This window comes from Dreissena polymorpha, chromosome 13, assembly GCF_020536995.1.
Source record: "Dreissena polymorpha isolate Duluth1 chromosome 13, UMN_Dpol_1.0, whole genome shotgun sequence".
In the NCBI taxonomy this organism is placed as follows: domain Eukaryota; kingdom Metazoa; phylum Mollusca; class Bivalvia; order Myida; family Dreissenidae; genus Dreissena; species Dreissena polymorpha.
This window is the reverse complement of record NC_068367.1, coordinates 46,049,090-46,074,933: the sequence shown is the minus strand read 5'-3', so window position 1 is coordinate 46,074,933 and position 25,844 is coordinate 46,049,090. Positions and strand designations below refer to the sequence as shown.

The 25,844-nt window shown below is 35.8% G+C and overlaps 1 protein-coding gene across 1 annotated transcript in view; it reads left to right on the top strand.

The window, feature by feature from the left end:
- Nucleotides 1-25,844, top strand: part of LOC127854633 (tyrosine-protein phosphatase non-receptor type 4-like) — a 129,863-nt gene that overhangs the window by 16,934 nt on the left and 87,085 nt on the right. The window contains exons 6-12 of the mRNA XM_052389696.1: nt 577-664; nt 2,184-2,231; nt 6,050-6,138; nt 10,169-10,232; nt 10,759-10,919; nt 11,859-11,927; nt 19,823-20,074. Coding sequence (XP_052245656.1) covers nt 577-664; nt 2,184-2,231; nt 6,050-6,138; nt 10,169-10,232; nt 10,759-10,919; nt 11,859-11,927; nt 19,823-20,074 — 771 coding nt within the window. The remainder of the gene's footprint in view (nt 1-576; nt 665-2,183; nt 2,232-6,049; nt 6,139-10,168; nt 10,233-10,758; nt 10,920-11,858; nt 11,928-19,822; nt 20,075-25,844) is intronic.

Sequence of the window (25,844 nt, the reverse complement as noted above, 5' to 3'; positions counted from 1 at the left end):
CACTTGGATTAAAGCTACTTATTCAAGAGGATTCTCAAAGAGAACTACTTTTATGGGAACTGGAGACCCAGAACTTAGGCTAAGTGAAATGTGTTACTTTGTTACACAAAATCAAGAGGTAGTTACTTTTTAAGGGGTATAACTGCATGATTTAAAAGGTAATTTACTTAGGGATTTCTCTTGTTATTATGTTCTTGAGCAAATTAAAATATCTCTGATAGAGGTATGCTATATTCATCTGTTCTTGTGTATCAACGACAGAGATAACGGGATATGAGCCTCTTTCTGAGAAAACTGGGCTTAATGCATGTGGGTAGTGTCCATCCAGATAAGCCTGTACAGTCCGCACAGGCTAATCAGGGCCGACCCTTTTGCCTTACTGGATTTTCATTATGAAAAGACTTCATTTGAACAAAAACTTCCATAACAGTGGAAAGAGTCGTCACAGATAAGCGTGTGTGGACTGCACAGGCTAGTCCTAGATGACACTTTATGCCCATGCAATAAGTTTTCCACAACAAGACTACTATTCATCTATTTCAAGTCCATGTTTTGTGTATGACCTCATCTTTGTAGGACTCAGACCCCGGCAGATGCTGAGTACAACTATCTGGAGAAGGCCAAACGACTGGAGATGTATGGAGTGGACTTGCATAAAGCAAGGGTTCGTAGATTAACCCTTTCAGTGCGGGAACCGAATTTTGAAGGCCTTTGCAAACAGTTTGGATCCAGATGAGACGCCACAAAACGTGGCGTCTAATCAGGATCCAAACTGTTTGCTATTCTGATAGTATTCTTTGAAAAAAATCGAAGAAAATGCTAATTTAAGAAATTCAGCAGACGACATTTAAGCAGACGACAAATTTCCCAGCATGCAAAGGGTTAAGGGTTTTGGAAATCAACCCTTTCCCACTCAGAAGCAAAGTTAAAATGGCTATATGCGAGTAACTCGCAGTCTGTTGGTTTTATTGTGTTTGCTGTTCATCAATAACTTAGGGTTTAAAAATGAAGCCTTTTAATATTTGAACCTGTTCAGAAAGGTCTTAAATTTGATTTTATAAGGGACTACCAATGTCTAAAAGTGTGTGTCTGAATTGTAAAGGGTTTACATGTTGTAAACGAAATAAATTCATGTGCAGGGGAATAAAGGTGTAATGTGTATAAATGTTGTAATTTCACTCACTAAGCATGTGTTTGATGTTGTGGCCCCATATTCAGTATTATTTGCCTTTGTTTTGTGTGAAGATTATATCCATTCTACGTTTGGTAAGTTTGCATTTAGAAGACTGTGTAGTTTGTTTGTAAATTTTGACATATTTCATAGTAAATAAGGCTGGGTATATTAATGAACGTCGGTACTGGTTCTTGCTGCGTATATTGGTATCTATGATTTTTTGTCTTTTGTCATTTAATATGTAATTGAGCATCGCTCTGTGAAAAGGGGGTTTAATGCATGTGCGTAAAGTGTTGTCCGCACAGGCTAATCAGTGGACGACACTTTCCGCCTAAACTAGATTTTTGCCAAGAAGAGACTTTCTTGAAATGAAAAATATCATAAAAGCAGAAAGTGTTGTCCCTGATTAGCCTGTGTGGACTGCACAGGCTAATCTAGGATGACACTTTATGCACATGCTTTAAATCCTTTTTCACAGAGCACAGCCCAATTGTATTTAGATTTTGTTAGCTTTAGTGCACATTAATCCCATGATTGGCCTATGTCATACTGAGGGCACATTTTAATCTACGTTGTGTGGCCTATGTCAGGTTAAGTGCACCTTTAAACTTGTGATTTCAGGCCTGTGTAAGACTTCATGCACATTTAAACCTATGATTTATGACCTATGTCATATTGATTGCCCTTTAAACCCGTGATTGCAGGCCATTGTTATATTGAGTGCCAATTTAAGTCTATGATTTCTGGCTTATGTCAGATTGAGTGCACATTTAAACATGTGATTTCTCGCTTTTATCAGATTGAACACTCATTTTAATCTTTGACATTTGACCTTTGTCATGCTGAGTGCCCATTTAAACAAATGATTTCTGGCCTGTGTTAGATTAAGTGCACATTTAAACCTGTGAAACCTGGCATATGTCAACTTTAGTGCCCATTTAAACCTATGCTTTCTGGTCTATGTCATAGTGAGTGCACATTTAAACCTGTGATTTCTGGCCTCTGTCAGATTGTACCCATTTCCGTGGAAGATGTGATACCCCAGCGGACACTGCAGGCAAGATATTTCAAACTAGCACTGGCAGAGTACAAGACATTTTGTGACTGCATATGAATGAACACAGGCATTGGCATAAACACCTGTTGATTTGTGAATGTGACTGACAAGATCTTGCTTTAATGGTCTAGTGTTTTTTTATATTTCAAAATTATTATTTAGCCACCAGAATTAAATATGTTGTGGGTATGGGTATTTTTCACACTAGGTGATTTAACTCTTTCAGTTTGGGAACCGAATTTTGAAGGTCTTTGCAAACAGTTTGGATCCAGATGAGACGCCACAGAACGTGGTGTCTCATCAGGATCCAAACTGTTTGCTATTCTGATAGTATTTTTCAAAAAAAATCGAAGAAACTGCTAATTTGAGAAATTCAACAGACGACATTTTAGCAGACGACAAATTTCCCAGCATGCAAAGGGTTAAGTTATGCTATGACCTTATTTCGAATGTATAATTTTTGTGCTCTTTTAAATTAGTGACTCCATCTTTGCAGATTTATGAGTTATTCATTCATTGGTGCATTGTCACGAAATGTCTTGTACAGTAGCAGATCAGGTTATACTCAAATACCCCACAGGCAGAAAATGCTGCTTGCGACAATGCAGTCTTCATTATAATAAATGAGTCCAGTGATGCAAAAATGTGTCTTCTGGCAAATGCTGCTAGCTCAGCTTCTGACCAGGCTTCCATATGCAGTCTGGTAAGGAGCTGTGCTGTCTGCTAATGAGACCACAAAACATGATTTAACCCATTTATGTCTAGTGGACTTTCCCATCCTTCTAAATTGGATCAATTTATTTCCAAAAAAAAGGGATGTCAAGTATTTTTATTTCTATATTTAGAATATTACTTACTGAAATTCCTTTAAGCAAACAGCGCAGACACAGATGAGACGTCGCATCATGCGGCGTCTCATCTGGGTCTACGCTGTTTGCAATGTCCTTTTTTCAGGACGCTAGGCATGAGCGGTAAGGATTGTTACTGAGCAATTGCATAGGCTAGTCTACATGGCATTAGACCCATTTTTGCATAAAATGCTCATATAATGTATCGTATTGTGGAATATTATGAAATCTACAAAATTGGTAAAGGCCTCATTAAAACAGTATATATCTAATTCCATTATAACATGGTTTAAGCGTTGTTGACCGTTCTTCACCAATACACCTGTCATGTGTTTAAAATTAAAACAAAATGTATGGTTGAAAGTTGTATTGAATACTGCACTTTAACAATCACCTGTTAAGCACATTTTTGTTATATCAAACATTGTTGGTCGTCAACTTCCATAGCTTTGGATGGTAGTTCAAAATGCAATTGTAGATCAGAAGAACAGATGTTAGAAAGTATTGGAATGTTAGTATACAGTTGGTCATGGACAAATGTAGAATGTAGAAGAAATTCATTTTCGTGTGTTTTCTTTAGGTGGATGGTTAGTAATACCCCCACAAACGAAGTTTAGGGGGGTATATAGGAGTGAACTTGTCTGTCGGTCGGTCTGTCTGTCGGTCCATATTAAGTGTCGGCTCTCTAATTCAAGTAGTTTTAATCCGATCTTCACCAAACTTGTTCAGAAGTTGTATGTACATGATGTCTAGGCCAAGTACGAACATGGGCCTTGCCGGGTCAAAAACTAGGTCACGGGGTCTTTTAGTGCGTTTTAAACATTCAGCATGTTGTCCGCTCTCTAATTCAAGTAGTTTTCATCTGATCTTCACTAAACTTGGTCAGAAGTTGTATTTAGATGATCTTAAGGCCAAGTTCGAACATGGGCCTTGCTGGGTCAAAAACTAGGTCAAGGGGTCACTTAGTGCGTTTTTTAACATTCAGCATGGTTTCCTCTCTCTCATTCAAGTAGTTTTCATCTGATCTTCACCAAACTTGGTCAGAAGTTTTATCTAGATGAATTGAAGGCCAAGTTCGAACATGGGCCATGCCAGATCAAAAACTAGGTCACAGGGTCACTTAATACGTTTTACACATTGAGCATGGTGTCTGCTCTCTATTTCAAGTAGTTTAAATCCGATCTTCACCACACTAGGTCAGAAGTTGTAACTAGATGATGTGTAGGTTAAGATCGAACATGAGCCATGTCGGGTCAAAAACTAGGTCACAGGGTCACTTAGTGTGTTTTAAACCTCACCATGTTGTCTGCTCTCTAATTCAAGTAGTTTTTATCAAATCTTCACCAAAATTGATCAGAAGTTGTAACTTGATTATGTCTAGGGCAAGTTTGAATATGGGTCATGCCGGGTCAAAAACAAGGTCACGGGGTCACTTAGTGCGTTTTAAACATCACAATGTTGTCCGCTCTCTAATTCAAGTAGTTTTTATCCAATCTTCACCAAACTTGGTCAGAAGTTGTATCTAGATGATGTCTAGGTCAAGTTTGAATATGGGTCATGCCGGGTCAAAAACTAGGTCAGGGGGTATCTTAGTGCGTTTTAAACCTCACCATGTTGTCCGGTCTCTAATGCAAGTAGTTTTTATCTAAAAGATCTCTAGGACAAGTTTGAACATGGGCCATTCCGGGCCTAAAACTAGGTCACGGGGTCACTTAGTGCGTTTTTTAACATTCAGCATGGTGTCCGCTCTCTAATTCAAGTAGTTTACATCCGATCTTCACCAACTTGGTCAGAAGTTTTATGGAGATGATCTAAAGGCCAAGTTAGAACATGGGCCTTTCTGGGTCAAAAACTAGGTCAAGGGGTCACTTAGTGCGTTTTAAAAATTGAGCATGGTGTTTGCTGTTTTTTGTGAAGAAGACATGCAAAATATTATGTGTCAATGCGGCATGTGGGGGTATTCGTCATGTCTGTGACAAAGCTCTAGTTTTGTTTACTATTTAGTTTCAGTTCACTTATTTAAAATTTGTATTTATTTATTTGTATTCTGGTCATTTTTTGCTAATAAAATGTATGTAGAAAACTGGTTAGTGGAGCAAACAGACAACCAACTTTTTATTAATTACCATTTTTACTAAATTTGTTTCAGACCTTGAATCCTATGTGATGTTTCTGTATACATATTGCGACAAAGAACATTAGTATTTCATCTATTCAATGAATAGTTAGAGCTATATTTCTCACTCAAATGTTGGCATCTATGTAAAGCTCAGCTAAGTAAACATGACATATCTCCTTATCATTGACTTAAATACAGTTCCTTTAATCTGACCTGAAATAAAGCAGAATATATTCCACTTTTGTACTTGTAAATTCTGCAGATCATTTTTTTTACTACAGTTTTTCAATTGAAAATTCAGGCACATTTTGTGAGATTGCTGATACAGTTACATAATCTTGAACTACTATTGAGGAGACTTGGGCCCCTGTTTGATACATAGACAATTGGTTTAAGTAAATTTTGGACATTTATTTTACTGTTTCTACTACACGTCACAGGTGTGTTTGGGGTCATTGTTTTAGGTCACTCACAATTGCTGTTGAATTTGAGAATTTGAAGCAAAATCTCAACAGTAATCACTGTACAATTGAAGCAATTCTCGACAGTGTCAACATTCATGGTTATGGAATTTGAAGCAACTCTTGACAGTGTTGGGTATATTTGAGCCCTGTCTGAGATAACTGGGCTTAATGCATGTGCGTAAAGAGTCATCCTGGATTAGCCTGTGCAGTCCGCCTAAACGCGATTTTCGGTAAGGAGGAACTTTCTTGAAACTAAAAATACCATAAAAGCGGAAAGTGTTGTCCCTGATTAGCGTGTGTGGACTGCACAGGCTAATCTGGGACGACACTTTACACACATGCATTAAACCCTGTTTTCCCAGAATGAGGCTGATTTGTTGTTTTCAGGATCAGAGTAATCTGGAGATCCACCTGGGAGTCACTTCAGTGGGCCTCGTAGTCTTTCAAAACAACATGAAAATCAACACATTCCAATGGTATACCTTATGCAGTTATGACACCTTTTTTTTTAAAACTTATTTATTTAAGCTCGATTGCGTAACAAGCCTAAGCTTATATGAAACGCTCTCGAGTCCGTTTCCTTGGTGTCTATGGGGGAGATCTAAAGAACGCTCCCACAGTGGGGATTGAACCCATGACCTCCCGATCGCTAGGCGGACACCATATCCACTATGCCACGTAGACCTGACATTTGAGTCCAATATATATCTATTAAAGAATTAATTTGCCATTTTAGCAGGTCATATTTTAATAAACTAATATTTTAACAAATATCAATTACATATGTTAAACTTTGTATTTTTTGTTATAATCTTTATTATCTCGAAGCTATTTTTGATATCTTGGTTCTTATGCCTAATCTGCTATATAGAGAATAACAGGTTACTGTCACTTCGTTTTGTAATAAATCAGGCGAGGCTTAGAATAATATAACGGCGAGGCTTGCCGAGCTGTTATTTTATTCGTGCCGAGCCTGATATATTACAAAACGATGGGACAGAAACCTGTTTTTCTGTTTATCATACCACACTTTCCTAAAAATCTGCAAAACAATCCATTTTTGATATTTAAAATGTACACTGATTTTGCTGATTCGGCTTTTACACGTTGACATACATGTAGCAACGGCATTCTAAAAGACAACACGAATAATCGCTTAGTTTAAACATCGTATTGTTTTCACTACGAATGGAAAGAGTACACCTGCTTTAATTATAAACCTCTATTATTGGATATCAGGAATGGATTGCAACGACAAATTTAATCAAAGAACACACTTCACCGAATAGTTTGGAGACGCCATTTTGGAGATGTGTATTGAAATTGACATTTTATGATGGTGTCAACATTGACATAAGCGCGTTAAATCGTTTGTTCAAATAATTGAGGATTAGCATACAGTTATCATTTGTATTGACTTTCTGTGCAACACTAACACTTGCGAGTGAAACGACTATATCGATATTGAAGACTAATTGTCCCATTGATGACGTCATTTAACTTCTGTAGTGCGGGCTGTGGTGATTTAAAAAAAAAAAACAACGTTTTTGTGATTTATGACTTTAAACTAGAATAAAATATGTACGTTCTTGGTATCAAATTGTTTGTTTTGTTGTACCTGATTCATGTTGATAGAAATAGTTCTTTGTACATTTTTGGTGTAGAATCTGTTCACTATGTCTTCTATATTATGAAATTTCTTTAATATGTATTATCAAAATCCGAACTTAACAAAAGTACTAATGACATTTGGATGTATGTATAGATGTCCTGTTAGAAATAAGATTGAAACTGACCATGTGAAGTGTTATAAAGATGATTTAAACAAAAGAACCCTGTTTTTTATTGTTGTTTCTATGGTAACCATGGGGTAACCATGGCAACAGATCAATCAAATGTGTATACGGTATGATTATTGTCATACAAAATTTGTGACCAGTTAACATGGCAAAGTGTGTATTAATTGGACAGTTAAAACCAATGTAACATGTAATGCAAGTGAAGTAGGTCAATTTAGCATAATCAGGCCTTTTTTTGGTGTAGAATCTGTTCACTATGTCTCCTATATTATGACATGTCTTTAATATGTATTATCAATATCCGAACTTAACAAAATTATGAATGATATGTGGATGTATATATAGATGTCCTGTTAGAAATCAGTTTGAAACTGACCATGTGAAGTGTTAAAAAGAGGATTTAAACACAAAAAACCTGTTTTTAGCCGGATTTTTTTCGAAAAAATCTCGGCTTATAGATTGATGTTGTCGGGCGGGGGGGCGGGCGGGCGGGCGGCGTGCTCGAAAATGTTAAAGTTCTTATTTCATGGTATAACTTTGGTATGCTTGGACCTAGAGTCTTCAAACTTGACATGAAGGTTGGCCAGGATTAACAGATGACCACTGGTCATTTCAAGGTCATTCATTTGAAGGTCAAGGTCACTGTGACCTTCAATATAAAAAATGTTAAAGTTCTTATAACTTTGGTATGCTTGGACCTAGAGTCTTGAAACTTGACATGAAGGTTGGCCATAACTAGTTAGTAACCACTGGTCATTTCAAGGTCATTCATTTGAAGGTCAAGGTCACTGTGACCTTGAATGTAAAAATGTTAAAGTTCTTATTTCATGGTATAACTTTGGTATGCTTGGACCTAGAGTCTTCAAACTTGACATGAAGGTTGGCCAGGATTAACAGATGACCACTGGTCATTTCAAGGTCATTCATTTGAAGGTCAAGGTCACTGTGACCTTCAATATAAAAAATGTTAAAGTTGTTATAACTTTGGTATGCTTGGACCTAGAGTCTTGAAACTTGACATGAAGGTTGGCCATAACTAGTTAGTAACCACTGGTCATTTCAAGGTCATTCATTTGAAGGTCAAGGTCACTGTGACCTTGAATGTAAAAATGTTAAAGTTCTTATTTCATGGTATAACTTTGGTATGCTTGGACCTAGAGTCTTCAAACTTGACATGAAGGTTGGCCAGGATTAACAGATGACCACTGGTCATTTCAAGGTCATTCATTTGAAGGTGAAGGTCAATGTGACCTTCAATATAAAAATGTTAAAGTTGTTATAACTTTGGTATGCTTGGACCTAGAGTCTTGAAACTTGACATGAAGGTTGGCCAGAACTAGTAAGTAACCACTGGACATTTCAAGGTCATTCATTTGAAGGTCAAGGTCACTGTGACCTTGAATGTAAAAATGTTAAAGTTTATTTTCTTACATTTGATAATGAAATTGATGGAAACTTCAAACAATATGTTACTAATTTGCTAATAAAAAAATTGAGATCAAACTTTCCTAATTGTCAATTCAAGTTCATATTTGTGACCTTAAATGTTATTGTTGTTCATGTATATGCATGCATTCAAAACATAACACAAGGTTTGCTCATGCCTTGAAAAGTACTTACATTTCATTTTGACCTTTGAACAATATTTCAGTAATTTAAGTATTGCATTGACAAAAACACGAAAGGTACTTTCCTGTCATTTAAATCAAAAATCCGGCTTCAATGCGGTCATCTCCGACCGCGGAACTCTTGTTTATCATTGTTTCTATGGTAACCATGGCAACAGATCGATCAAATGTGTATAAGGTATGATTATCGTCAAACAAAATGTGTGACGAGTTCACATGGCAAATTGTGTATTAATTGGACACTTTTAACCAATGTAACATGTAATGAAGTGAAGTAGGTCAATTTAGCATAATCAGGCCTAAACAAGTCAGCAACGGGATATATAACCTCATAAAACAATTCAGCACAGGAAGGGTTAATTAATCAATCATCAAAAAATACAATCTGCATTGTTTCAAAAACACAAACATAGGCTTCTCTATAAAATATTTAAACAGTTAAACACATGATTTCCATACACATTGATTAGCTTATAGTGCAAGATAATTCACATTTGACAGTGTCTGTTTAGTGTGCCTTTTTGTTCTAGTTTTAACATGGATGAATGTGTAAGATTTAGTGTTGCTTGTCTAATTTAACTCCATGGAAACAGTGTATTTTCATGTTCAAAACAATGCCAGAATACAATGTCAAATTTTATACAATAAAGGCACATCTTTTGTAGTAAATCCCAGTTCAACAAAAGAGCTGTCCTTGACTGTGTTTTTGCGTTTAAGACCCATATGCATTTCTCCTATATGATGTATAATTATTATGTATACAATTTCTGTTGAGATCAAACATATGGACCATGCTTTTTAAAAGGGAGTTAAATGCGTGTGTGTTAAGTGTCGTTCCAGATCAGCCTGTGCAGTCTGCACAGGCTAATCAGTGACGACACTTTCTGCTTTTATGGTATTTTTTGTTTTCAGAAAGTCTCTTCTAAGCAACAATCCAGTTTAGGCGGAAAGTGTCGTCTCTGATACGCCTGTTCAGACTGCACAGGCTAATCTGGGAAGACACTTTCCGCAATCACATTATACCCCCTATTCACAAAGCACGGCTCATATCTATATCTCAGTCATATTTTGCTTTTCAGGTCTAATATAGTGAAAATCTCTTTCAAAAGGAAGCAGTTTTTCATCCAATTAAGAAGAGGCCAGGTAAATGCATGTTTTATTATTGTCAATGTGACATTAAAATGAACAGCTTTTTTAGTAACCATCAAAAGTTATTTATTAACTATAGTAAGAAATATAATAGAAACATCAAACCATTAATATTTTATGCCTATACCATAATCATGAAAGATGTCACATTTTAATGTTTACCCTGTCCATGTTCAATCATGAAAGGGCATTTTAGTGTTTACCCTTTCTGTGTTTATCATGAAAGGGCATTTGAGTGTTTAATCTGTCTGTGTTCATCATGAAAGGGCATTTTAGTGTTTACCCTGTCAGTGTTAATCAAGAAAGTGCATTTTAGTGTTTAACCTGTCCGTGTTCATCATGAAAGTGCATTTTTGTGTTTACTCTGTCCGTGTTCATCATGAAGGGCCATTTTTGTGTTTACCCTGGCCGTGTTAATCAAGAAAAGATGCCAAATGCTTCAACTTTGTCGCAAAAACCAAATAAAACAGAAACAAAATTCCTACAGATGTTCAAAGTTTTGCTATTCCTTTCTTTTCAGAACGACACAGTAGAGAACTTAATTGGTTTCAACATGGTCAGCTATAGGTCTTGTAAAAACATGTGGAAATCGTGCGTTGAACATCACACGTTCTTCCGCTTACACACCCCCAATCCCCAACAAAAGAAGTTTTTATCCATAGGCTCTAAATTTCGATACAGGTAAGCCACTATAATAGGTAAAAAAATGCTAAGGGAAATAACTACTGTTAGAGAGTATGGTTAGAATTATGAGTTGCCTCCCATTATAAATTGAAATGTTTCTATTTGATAACATGGGTTAAATGATTGAAAGTGATTTTTGCTTCATTACAGAAATATGGTCTCTTTATTCTGTGTATCTTTGTAGCAAAACATCAATAATGGTCTTAGTCTATAATCCTTGCTCATTTATGGTGATTAACTATTATTTGGTGTTGTGTTACTCAGTGTACTAAATAAAAAATACATGTAATCATATACTTCTAACTTGTATGTTTTCTACTGCTGTTATTCTTTATATATTCATATTATATAGTTCTTATCCCATTGTTGTTGCGGGATGCACATAATTACTTTAGTTTTTGTATCTGTTTGCTGTATGCTTACACCTCAACATTTTACCCTACCCATTTTCCAGGGATCAGGAATTAGTACTGTTTTTGTTACTATTTTAGGATGATTTAAAGTAATTTCTTTTAATAATTATAACGCATTCTTTACATCGTTGTGTTATTTTTTTGGGGGGGGGGGGGGGGGGGGGGGGGGGGAAAACAGCAGTGTGCCTATTCTTTCAGTTGTCTTAAGTGGTTTCTTTTCTTTCTATTTATATGCAACATTGGAACAAGTTGTCTGCATAATCAAATCTCATTTAAGTCTTGTCCTTTGACATCCTGATGAATGATGCTTGCTTTGAGTAGTCTCCCTTAATGATGAATATTCAATTAAGTTACTTCCCTTTCTTCCATATTTGCCATTGTTAAATCCTGATAGCTTGCCCCTCCTTATTAGCTGCATTGTCCTTGCCTTATCTCTAGTTTAAATCCTCCCACCCACTATTCTACCCTGACTTCCTACAAACTTGTAAATTTTGGAAATCAAAGTCTTCCTGGAACATTTCAGTGGTAGAACAGAATATCAAACAATAGAGGAGTCCAAACGAAGAGCTAAAATTGAACGCTCTTTCATAAGGTGAGCAAACCGTAACCAAACATTACGGCGCTGCATTGTTCGTATACATTTGTTATGACGTACCTCATGTATCCAGACTAGCCAATTCTGTTCTCTTTTGTTGAGCCGTGTCTTGTGTAGCTCCCTGGAATATTTAGTGGTCAGTTTTGGTTTCCATTTTTTGCTCACTTAAGCATGAATTGCTCAAAGTGAGCTATTATGATCACCCTGTGTCCGCCGTTGTGTTATGTCGAGTATTGATGAAACTTAACCTAGATATGTTTATCTAGACAGTATCTTGGCCAAGTCTGTACCTGGGTTACGTGTGTCCAAAAACTAGGTCACCAGGTATTAGAAAACCTTTTTTAACAATTGAGAAGCCACATTTGTGTCTCAATCTTGATTGAATTTGGTCACAATGTTAATGTGATCGTAATCTAAGCCATCTTCGAATCTTTATTTTGTTTGTCCCAAAACCAGGTCACCAGGTCATATCTTAGAAAAGCCTTGTTACCACACAAGAGGCCACATTTGTGGCTGAATGTTGATGAAACTTGGTCACAATGTGAATCTGTACAAAAATGAATCTGGGTCACAAAAATTAGGTCCCCAGTTCAAGTCTACGAACAGCATTGTTATATCTCTATGGAAGCCACATTTATGACTCAATCTTTATGAAACATGGACAGAATGTTTATTTTGTCAATATCAAAGCCAAGTTTAAATGCGTCCAAAACCTAGGTCAAATATTTAGAGAAAGCTTTGCAATGTCTATGACTCGATTTTGAAGAACTATGGTCTGAAAAATGTCTTGACGAATTTCACATGCGTCCAAAAACTAGGTAACCAGATTGGTCCTTAAAAAACTCCTTTTGTTACCATTCTTAGAGGCCAAATTTATGACTTAATCTTCATAAAACTTAGTCAGAAAGCCCTCTTGACTCAGTTTAAATCTGGGTCTTATGCTGCAAAAAACAGTCACCAGGTCAAAGGTTATGTCGTGATGAAACTTGGTCAGAATGTGTATCTTGACTTAATGAAGGTCATGTTTGAATCTGGGTTAAAAGGAGTCAAAAATGTGAACACCAGGTCAAGTCTTCAATAATAGCCATATATGAACTCAAGTGGGCAATTATGGGCCATGGTGGCCCTATTGTATTCATTTCTTGCGATTGTTGCATGTTCCACACCTGTGTTATTTTTCAATGTTTCATTTTTGGCATGTTCTGTGTATCAACTTAATTTTGTACATTAGTTTCCTCAGCTGAATCGTGATTCTGCAAGAAAAGTCTGAGAGAAATAATTTCTTATCAATAACAATAGTTACGGTTATTGACTTTTTGTCAAAGTCAAAATTTAAACATTATTGGTTACATGGTGTTTTTAGTGATTTTGTCACTGACAATTTTCACTGACACATTTAAAGCACTTTTGGGTCAAAGAGCTCACTATAAAGCTTACAATAAATACTAGATATTGACCTCCTTGCACAATTAATCACTTGTCTCATTCTGAGATATTTTAACACTTTTTTCATATAAACGAAGCACTTTAATGGATATCATTTTATTCATTTATTAATCATGATTTAGAAACTTTGTATCCCAAATGTCTTGCAGCAAAGCAAGATCTGAACAGGAGTCTTTGTCTCTTTTCCCATTTAGAGACTTTGTATCTTAATTTCCTGTCAGCAAAGCTATCTGCCAAAATTTTGACTCTTAAATATTCAGAGACTTTGTATTCCAAATTGTAATGCAGCAAAGCTAGATATAACACTGTATTATGTTAACTAAAATTGTGTTTTATCAAAAGTGCATAATATGCAGTTTTATATGTTGCATTTATCTAGTTTTACAAATTATAATTAAAACATATACTTGCATATATAATAGCATCATTTAAATTGATTCTACTTCAAAACTGGATGTTTTATTAATTTAAAAAAAAATCCTCATGAAATGAAACTGTGTCCATGCCGCGCATGGACACGGTTTAAAAATACACTTTAAATGATACAAATTCAATCACTGTTAATGAAAAAGTCATGGACAAATTCTTATTAAGCTTAAATTGTAGATAATATTTTACAAAAATATATGTAGATCATGAAATGAATAGTTTTGTTTGAGAAAATCACAAAAATGAGGTCCATTCCCAGTTTGATGTCTTATTCTCAATTCACATAATACAGTGTTATATGAATATTACAGAATTCTTTACTCCTTTCCCATTGATGCACTGAATCCCAAAATTAATTTATATGAAAGCTAGCGGTGAACATTACTGCATTGTTTGACTTCCATTTAGAGCCACTTTAACCCAAATTTACTGCAACAAAGCAAGCTGTCTAACATAAGTGTATTGTTGGACTGTTTTCTATTGGACTATTTATAGACATTTGAATGTATCTCAACTTGTTTGCAGCAAAGGTAGCTGTCTATATTACTGTATTCTTGGACTCTTTTCCCATGGAGATACTAAGTAACACAATGAGTTAACTGGAACCATTGCTGTGAACATCAGTGTTTTATTTTCCATGTTTATTAATTAAAGCCTTACAAGATGCCATGTTGACGCTTTTGTTATGTCATTGCAACTGTTATAGGTTGATATTTATTATGCAGCTGATTTGTGTCTCTACCCAGTTGTGTTACTAATGTCGTCTCCCTTACTATTATGAATACATTTGTGGTATTTAGCACGTTCTCTCAGTGATTTCCCTTATATATATTGGACATTTCTTCTTCAACTATAATTATGGTATTAATAGGGTTATTCTATTGGCGCCTTGTCTAACTCGAAAGCTCCAGATGCATCGTTGGTTTTTGACATTGTCAAATCTGAGTGTATGCTTGGTATTAACCTTGTTTCCATTATCGTGAGTTTCACTCTAACTAGAAATAATTGTGCTGCACCCTGGGAAAACCGTTCTTAATGAATGTGCGTTAAGTATCGTCCCAGATAAGCTTATGCAGTCCCCACAGGCTAATCAGGGACACCGCTCTCCGCTTGTATGGACTTTTTCATGTAAAGGAAGTCTCTTCCAAAGTTGAGGCTGTAAGTATTGTCCCTACTAAGTATATGCAGACTGCACATTGAGGCTGTAAGTATTGTCCATACTAAGTATGTGCAGACTGCACATTGAGGCTGTAAGTATTGTCCATACTAAGTATGTGCAGACTGCACATTGAGGCTGTAAGTATTGTCCATACTAAGTATGTGCAGACTGCACATTGAGGCTGTTAGTATTGTCCATACTAAGTATGTGCAGACTGCACATTGAGGCTGTAAGTATTGTCCATACTAAGTATGTGCAGACTGCACATTGAGGCTTTAAGTATTGTCCATACTAAGTATATGCAGACTGCACATTGAGGCTGTAAGTATTGTCCATACTAAGTATATGCAGACTGCACATTGAGGCTGTAAGTATTGTCCCTACTAAGTATATGCAGACTGCACATTGAGGCTGTAAGTATTGTCCCTACTAAGTATATGCAGACTGCACATTGAGGCTGTAAGTATTGTCCCTACTAAGTATGTGCAGACTGCACATTGAGGCTGTAAGTATTGTCCATACTAAGTATGTGCAGACTGCACATTGAGGCTGTAAGTATTGTCCCTACTAAGTATATGCAGACTGCACATTGAGGCTGTAAGTATTGTCCCTACTAAGTATGTGCAGACTGCACATTGGGGCTGTAAGTATTGTCCCTACTAAGTATGTGCAGACTGCACATTGAGGCTGTAAGTATTGTCCCTACTAAGTATATGCAGACTGCACATTGAGGCTGTAAGTATTGTCCCTACTAAGTATATGCAGACTGCACATTGAGGCCGTAAGTATTGTCCATACTAAGTATGTGCAGACTGCACATTGAGGCTGTAAGTATTGTCCCTACTAAGTATGTGCAGACTGCACATTGAGGCTGTAAGTATTGTCCCTACTAAGTATGTGCAGACTGCACATTGAGGCTGTAAGTATTGTCCATACTAAGTATGTGCAGACTGCACATTGAGACTGTAAGTATTGTCCATACTAAGTATATGCAGACTGCACATTGAGGCTGTAAGTATTGTCCCTACTAAGTATGTGCAGACTGCACATTGAGGCTGTAAGTATTGTCCCTACTAAGTATGTGCAGACTGCACATTGAGGCTGTAAGTATTGTCCCTACTAAGTATGTGCAGACTGCACATTGAGGCTGTAAGTATTGTCCATACTAAGTATGTGCAGACTGCACATTGAGGCTGTAAGTATTGTCCATACTAAGTATATGCAGACTGCACATTGAGGCTGTAAGTATTGTCCCTACTAAGTATATGCAGACTGCACATTGAGGCTGTAAGTATTGTCCATACTAAGTATGTGCAGACTGCACATTGAGGCTGTAAGTATTGTCCATACTAAGTATGTGCAGACTGCACATTGAGGCTGTAAGTATTGTCCCTACTAAGTATATGCAGACTGCACATTGAGGCTGTAAGTATTGTCCCTACTAAGTATGTGCAGACTGCACATTGAGGCTGTAAGTATTGTCCCTACTAAGTATGTGCAGACTGCACGTTGAGGCTGTAAGTATTGTCCCTGCTTAGTTTGTGCAGACTGCACAGGCTAATCATTGACATTTCAAACATGCATTAAGCCCTGTTTTCCCAGATAGTGACTTATTAATGTCAGTCTTATTTGCATACTTGACACGATCATTTTCAAATTATAATGGGTTGTTTAAACGTAATATAATGAAAGCTTGTATTTTTGGTCTTTGGCTGAATTGGAAAAAAACGCTGATGGTTTGACTATTTGGGTATGTTGGGTATGTTGGTCATTGAATTCATTGATGTAAACAATTCAGTTATAATCAAAATAAAACAACTAATCATACTTCCATCAAATTTCATGTGGATAGTGTGCGGGTGTTTTTGACAATTGACAATTGCAGTTAACCCTATGTAGTAAATTAACCCATTTATGCCTAGCGTCTAGAAAAAAGGCCTTGGCAAGTTGGCAAACAGCGTAGACCTAGATGAGACGCAGCATGATGCAGCGTCTCACCAGGGTCTGCGCTGTTTGCTTAAAGGAACTGCTGTAAGAAATATTCTAAATATAAATATAAATATACTAGACATCCCTAATTTTGGAAATTAATTGATTCAATTTAGAAGGATGGGAGAGTCCATTAGGCATAAATGGGTTAAGATTGCGCAATCCATGGTGATGTCGGTATGCTTTCTCATAAAGCATGTACAGCACACAATAAACAGGTTTTGATCATAAATCTCTTTATTAAAAGCATTTGTACAATAAGATGTAATCTATTTTTCCTCCAGTTAACGTTTCATATTTCATCATTGAACTTTGGGCCCTTATATTGTTTTGTATTCCAGTGCATAGATGTTGAATTGGACTAAAAAGATCTTTCATTACAATAATCATTGGAGAGTGTATGAGATTTTTTTCAGTTATTACTGTTGTTAGTGATTGATAATTGATTAAGGTACAGATAGTATTTAATGTCTGACACATTAAACTGTCTAGATTGAATAGTTATAAGATTTTATTTTAATAAATGGGTTATTGTTATCATGTAGATTTGGTCATTCATCAGAATTGAACTTATTATGAATTGTTGTGATTATATAAATATTTCAATAAGTTTTGGAAAAAAAAACTTTCTGCACATGACTATGATTTTAATCTTGTAATTCCAATATCACACCATTTTTTATACACTGTCAAACTTGATGGATTTAAACATTTTGGCAGAATAATATATATATAATTAGCCATATTTTATTTTCATGTTATGAGCTCACCTGAGCTTGAATTGCTCAATTTGAGCTATTGTGATCAACATATGGGGTGTTGGGCAGTTTGCATCAGTAACCCTTTACCACTTAGATACATATTTTGACTCATTTGTAGTCCCTTAGAAAGTTACATTTAATTAAAAACATTTTTTACTATATTCAAGTTTTAAACGCCTTATTTCCAACCCTTAGATATGGATGAGCAGCAAACAGCATAAAACCTGAACAGACTGCAAGTTACTCGAAGGCTGTTCTGGTTTCATGCTGTTTGCACATAGCCATTTTCACTTTGCTTCTGAGTGGGAAAGGGTAAACTGTTTGCCTGTTACCTATCTTGAGACAACATTTTTCATCAAATCTTGATGAAAAATTGTCAAAATGTTGATCTTGACAATATCTATGCCAAGTTTGAATCGTGGGGTCTTGTTCTTAGAAAAACTAGATCACCAGGTTAAATCTAAGAAAAACCATTTTGCCACTCTAGAGGCCACATTTGTGACTATTTTAAAGAAACTTTGTCGTAATGTTTATTTCTTGACAGATTTTGGATGTGGATCATGTGCATGCACAAACTAGGTCTACAGGTCAAATCTTAGCCAACATTGTTTGTACTCTCTAGGGGCCATATTTATGACTCAATGTCAATGAAAACTTGACTTAATCTAGATGGAGTTTGATAATGGGTCATTTGTGTCTAAAAACTAGGTCACGAGTTCAAATGTTAGAAAGACTTTGTTACCACTCTGGAAACAAGAGTGGCTGAGTTTTTTCTAGGCTGAGTTTGACACTTTATGCATAGACTGTATTTGCTTTAGTAAAAATTAAACTAAAATTACATAAAAACATAAATTATCATACCTGATTAGCCTGTGGGGACTGCGTAGGCTTATCTGGGACGATACTTAACGCACATTCATTAAGAACGGTTTTCCCAGGGTGCAGCACAATTTTTCCTTGTTTGAGTGACACTCACAATAATGGCAACACTTTGGCACATTCATTAGCACTTTCAGTGCGGGAACCAAATTTTGAAGGCCTGTGCAAACAGTTTGCTATTCTGATAGTATTCTTTGAAAAAAAATCGAAGAAAATGCTAATTCTAGAAATTCAACAGACGACATTTTAGCAGACGACAAATTTCCCAGCATGCAAAGGTTTACCCTGTTTTTACCAGTGGGCTGCTCAGATTGTTTCAGCTTACCTAATTTACATACAGACACATCATCACAGGCAAACATCTATTTGGCAAGGGGAATATGCTCTAAATGTAGCTATTTTAGAACTATAATTGTCCGAACATTAATTTGTAGACTGATTCAAGAATGCATGATTGAATGTGAAAATAGCATTTTGAGTGTAAATGTTAATTTGTCTTTAGATTTATTTAAATCTTTGTCAGTGATACACCACAATTAGTATTTATAAACTACTTAAATCTGATAGATGCCTTTGTTGCTTAAGTTAATAATGGATCTGCAGCCCACATCTCTGCTCTATTTAAAGTGCAGCTGAATGACAGATTTGTTTGCTGTTTACTTTTGACATTTCATATGTCATGTTTGATGTACATAAAAATCATCCATGTTCTTATCATGCTTAAGCAATGACTATATATGAAAATGCTATGATGCCTACAGCAAATGCATTCATAGATCTTTTTAAGTTTTTAAGGCTCTGACATTCTTTCAGGTGCCGTTGAATTCGGCTTTGTATCAGGTTTAGTTTTTACAGGCATTTCACAAAGACTTTAAGAACCGCTGTTTCTGTATTTGATTACTTTTATAAGAGCCTTGCTCTTGGAAAATGTGGCTTAATGCATGTATGTTCAGTGTCGTACCAGACTAGCCTGTGCAATCTGCACAGGCTCATCAGGTACACCACTTTTTGCTTATATTGTGTTTGTTGTTAAATGGAATGCTTTTCTTAGTAAATATCGAGTTTTTCTTTGCGAGTTTAGGCATAAAGTGTTGTCCTTGATTAGCCTGTGCAATCTGCACAGGCTTATCTGGAACAAAACTTTACTCACGTGCATTTAGTCCCATTTTTCCAGAGGTAGGCTTATATGTATTTAATTACTTTAAAAAAGTGTTGCCCATTTCTTGCAGGTCTCCCAGCAAACGGTATAGCCGACAGACAATAGGACCGTGTCAACGTAATATGATCAATAGGGACAAAAACTCTATAGTGGACGGGTATAAAGCCAGTAGCATATCTAAGTCTCAAACGTTTGGGGGGATCCAGAACTCGTACCAGGCATTCAGCCGGGCGGACGGGCAGCACCCGAATCAGCGGGCGACTTTACCGCATGACTACAAGGTCGGGCATTCACCTGTCTCTGGGAGCTCTGGAAAGGAGGAGTAAGTAGCCTTGGTTTTTAGCCCCAAGTAGATTTGTGTGTAGCCCCTCTGTGTGAAATTCTGGCCAAGTGCCGTAGAGAAAGAATTGTTGACCTTCTGTGCTCTGAGAAAAAGCTTGTGAACACTTTTAAGGCCATACAAATTGCCCAATATAAATGAAGTTTGTTCAGAACACTTGTGGGGATGTTATCTAGACCAAGTTTCAGAATTTGGTCAATAACTGGTCAATAGTTCAAATTAACAAAAAAGATTATGAGCACTCTTAAGGGCACATTTTTGTTACTCAATATTCAGGTAAAGTGGTCAGAACATTAACTTTTAAAATGATATCTCAACCAAGATCAAAACTGGGTCATGCAGGGTCTAAAATCTGGTCACTTGGTCAAATTAAGGAAATAGCTTGCAGTGATATTTTTACAAATTTTCTTAGTCCTGGGACTCGATAACTTCCAAATCTATGAGTCCCCTAATTGAAAGAATGAGTCCAAATATCAAACGATATTATTTTTTGGGAAATTTCTATGCATTTTTGGGACTCACACAATTCAAAACTTTGCATCCCCAGAGGTTTTTGTGAGTCCAGGACGCAGGACTCATAGGTAAAAAATTCACTGAACTTGTTTAAACTACTGGCCCAGTCATTGTCCAAACTTAATGAAACTTGGTCACAATAATTGTCTTTATGATGTTTGGTGGGCCATGTGGGGTCAAACACTCGATCATTAGGTCAAAATAAAGAAAAAGCTTTTGAACACTGCAAAGGCCACATTTATTGCCCCATCTTAATGAAATTTTGTGAGAACATAAGGTCCTATAGTATCTCCAAATGCTTCAGGCCTATGGTTGTCTTGTTTGTCATACTTCAAGTGAGAAATGTAGGCCTTGTGTTTCATTTTCATTTTATCAAGTGCAATATATTAAACATTTTGTAAATTGAACAATTTGGTTATTATACTTGCCTTACCTTTCCTTATGCTTGCTTTATTAATACATTTGTTGCGTAACATGCTACAAAGATAAACAAAACAATTGTTGATCTGCATGTTTATGGCATCTCCAATGCTTACCTTGTTTACCATCTACACATCTCCTGCAAGGACTGTCTCCTATCAAGAGATATCTAACTTCAATGTGTGTTGGCAAGCACACGTCCCTCAATTTATTGCCCAACTTTCAAACAAAAGTCCTCACTGAACTGCACATTGTAAATCTTGCTATATCTATTTTATGTAATACGTTTGCATTGTGACGTTTGAAGTGGCAGTTAGGAATATAAAGGCAGTGTTAGAGACAGTTTTGAAAACTTTCGTTATAAACATTGGGATTGTATATTTGCTGATTGTGTTTGCTGGTGTTTTTTTAGTCTATCCCTTGGTAACTTGCCTATGTAAAACAGTTGTTAATAATAATTTCCCTGGTTAAAGTAGTATTGAACAAATAGTTGAATATCATATCCCATCGTTTGAACATCATATCCCATCGTTTGAACATCATATCCCATCTTTTGAACATCATATCCCATCGTTTGAACATCATATCTCATCGTTTGAACATCATATCCCATTGTTTGAACATCATATCCCATCGTTTGAACATCATATCCCATCGTTTGAACATCATATTCCATCGGTTGAACATCATATCCAATAGTTTGAACATCATTTCCCATAGTTTTAACATCATATCCTATTGTTTGAATGTTTTATTTCAGACACAAATTAATAGTGGTATTTTGAGCTCACCTGAACATGCAGTGCTAAAGGTGACCTATCGTGATCACACTACATCAAGTGTCCGTCATTGTGTGGCTTGCAGGCTGCATTATCAAATTTAAGCTTGATACCTCGCTATAGATACCTCATTTTTCTTCCAATCTAAATGAAAAACATGGTAAAAATGTTTATCTTGACAATACCTAGGCCGAGTTAAAATATGGGTCACTTGCAGCCAAAAAACCAAGTCACCAGGTGAAATCCTTGTTGCTACTCTAGAGGCCTCATTTATGACTCAATCTTGATAAAACTTGGTCAGAATGTTTCTCTTGACAATATAATGGCCATGTATGAATCTTGGTCAAAAACTAGAAAATCATATCAATTCTTTAACAATTGCTGTCCATGAACCATTAAGGGCAAGCCATCAATGCCCTCTCATTGATAAATATTATCATTAATGAACATTGTTCAATCCTTAATTATTTGCATTACAGAAAAGTCTTAATAGTTAAAAGCTGTAGTCTCAAAATCATCCAATTATGTTGATTAGTGCAATTATATAGGGACGAATGCTGGCAACTGAACAATGCTGCTAGGAATGAAATTGGAGCGCCAATGTATAGATTATGGCAGAGTATGAACAATAATTACTATGAAGAGGCATTTAAAACTGGAAAAAATTGCCTTTACAATTTGTTCAGTTAGAGATATTGATCCATATTTACAAGCAATTGTTCTGTTGTTTTTTTACATGTATGCTATTGATTCCCACTATGAAAGGATTGAAAGTGAGTTTAACAGGCCTTTTCTTAGCAGGTTTTAGTTTTGTTTGTTTGTAGAATTATTGGTTATTGGAAAAAAATCAAATACAATGAAATTGTTGAAATGCCTCCAATGAATTATTGAACAAAAATAATGAAAGTATGCTATTTATGTCTCTAATATATAAGGCAGATGGTATGTTATTTGTTGATTGAAGGCATAGAGACTTATACAACTTCTTTTTGCTTTTGGTTATAAGCATGCATGGCTTTCTGTGTTTCTGGCATATAGAAGGGTTTATTGATAAATGAAAAACTGATTATATATTTCCTGATTTCAATTATTATATCTTTTTAATTAAGAAATAAGTGTCTAATTATTATTATATCTCAATTGTATTGCATGAACATTTAACAAAGTATATAACTATAATGTATATGATTTTGTTCTCCCAATATGAATTATAGGCCTGTCAATATTTGTTGATACAAAAAGCCAATTCAGTCCATTTTGTCAATAAAAATTTCCCAAATTTGCCATTTAATGGAAAAAAATTCCCACTTTGACCAGACTTCTTTTCCTAAAATGGCTAGAAAATCCACTGCATTGTGAGCATACTTTAAAGAAATTTTATAGATCAATTGATTGTCAAGTTATGTAAATCAAATAATTTCTGTATGCAAATTACTAAGCATCTTCAGGGGTGTGATTTTTCCGCGGATCCGCGGATTTCCGCGAATCGAGTTGTCCGGGGTCATTTCTGCGATTCGCGTTAATTAAAAAAAATGGGTGAAAGTACTACCGAATCCGCAAATGTATTTCATAAGCGGCCGAAAAATCTGCGGCCTGCGAAACCTCTCCGCATATTACACTTGTATTCTGTCTTAGCATTTTTTGAAACGAGCGATGTCATTGGCTATATTTTATCAATCTTCCAATTTAAATCGGTCTTTTAAAATGTGTTTCATATTTCTTTGCTGACTCGATTGCAAATGGCGCCTATGTGAAGCGTTAATGCTGACGAACGAACGAATCTCACAAAATCTCGGAGATTTAACAATAATTGAAAAACAAATTTAAATGGAAAAGGGAAGAAACAACAGTGGATATAAATCAAAAAGCGATACCACTTTCTGAATGGGATGGAAGATCATCTGTCTTGGTAAGGCTGAAGTCATATTCTATTGTGAAAAAATCTTGAACTACGTAAAATGTGATAAATTGTCGTTAGTTGGACAATGTAAAGTTGTAGAATTTGAAAGGCATTGAGCTCAAACGAAAGATTGCTGTCATCGTTCACAGGTATCGGAACACTCATTGATTTTGATCACAAATAATACTGGTAACTTTGCATAACGTAATTTTAAAAATATTTTCATAAAAAATCTTGTTGATAAGTTAAAGATGGTGTTTATTTAAATGTCTGTTTTAAGGTTTGTCATTGTGTTATGCACGCGATTCGGGTAGTCAAAATCAGTCTACAGAATTTTCCTCCCCTCGGACTTCACCTCAATCACACCCCTGATCTTACATTGGAAAACATTATAATATGTTACTAATGACTTGTATATTTTTAAGAAAATTTATAAAGACTGAAGTATTCCATAACGATCATTATAAATCCAAATGGTACTGAGACATACATGTTGTGTTATTTCCATTAAGACACCAGTGCAGGTAGTCAGTAACCAAATGCCTGGCTGTATGGTTTGCTGTCTTAGTTTAAGCTGAAGAACATGTATTTATTCATTTGGACTTGGTATTTTGAAATGTTTATGATAATTTTTTCACTATTTTTAGCTCACCTGTCACAAAGTGACATAGTGAGCTTATGTGACCGTGTGATGTCCGGCGTGTGTGCGTGCGTGTGTGCGAGCGTCCGTCAACAATTTGTTTGTGTAGACAGTAGAGGTCACAGTTTTCATCCAATCTTTATTTAATTTGGTCAGAATGTTCATCTTGATGAAATCTGGGTTGGGATTGTATTTGGGTCATCTGGGGTCAAAAACTAGGTCACATAATAGGTCAAATAATAGAAAAACCTTGTGTAGACAATAGAGGTCGAGGGTTTCATTCAATCTTTATGAAATTTGGTCAGAATGTTTATCTTGATGAAATCTGGGTTGGGATTGTATTTGGGTCATCTGGGGTCAAAAACTAGGTCACTAGGTCAAAAACAAGGTCAAATAATAGAAAAAGCCTTGTGTAGACAGTAGAGGTCACAGTTTTTATCCAATCTTTATGAAATTTCGACAGCATGTTTATCTTGATGAAATCTGGGTTGGGATTGTATTTGGGTCATCTGGGTTCAAAAACTAGGTCACTAGGTAAAATACTAGGTCAAATAATAGAAAAACTGTGTGTAGACAGTAAAGGTCACAGTTTTCGTCCAATCTTTATGAACTATGGTCAGAATGTTTATCTTCATAAAATTTGGGTTGGGATTGTATTTGGGTCATCTGGGGTCAAAAACTAGGTCACTAGGTCAAAAACTAGGTCAAATAATAGAAAAACCTTGTGCAGACAAAAGAGGTCGCAGTTTTCATCCAATCTTTATAAAATTTGGTCAGAATGTTTATCTTGATGAAATCTGGGTTGGGATTGTATATGGGTCATCTGAAGTCAAAACTAGGTCACTAGGTCAAATAATAGAAAAAACGTCAACAATTTGTTTGTGTAGACAATGGAGGTCACAGTTTTCATCCAATCTTTGTAAAATTTGATCAGAATGTTTATCTTGATGAAATCCGGGTTGGGATTGTATTTGGGTCACCTGGGGTCAAAAACTAGGTCGCTAGGTAAAATTATAGAAAAACCTTGTGTAGACGATAGAGGTCACAGTTTTCATCTAATCTTTATGAAATTTGGTCAGAATGTTTATCTTGATGAAATCTGGGTTGGGATTGTATTTGGTTAGTCAGGTGAGTGATTCAGGGCCATCATGGCCCTCTTGTTAATAAACTGAAGCTAATGTCATAGGAAGATGTCTATTGTTCAGTATTTATTGACCACTTTTTGTGTACAAGTCAGGAATTTTCGATTGAGTCATTATTTTGTAAGAAGATAAATAGATCCATTTATATGGTTATATCTGTTATATTGACTAGAGTTTATGTTTGTACAAAAGGATGGAAATTCGTCTATTTAATCACTGTCAGTTTTGTATTTAAATTTTTAATATGTTTTTAGACCCACAATGAATTTAGTTGAAATAGTGGATTAATGGTATAAATGCTGATTTGATTAATGGAGTAATAATGTTGAAACATTAATCACTGACTTGCTTTTGAATC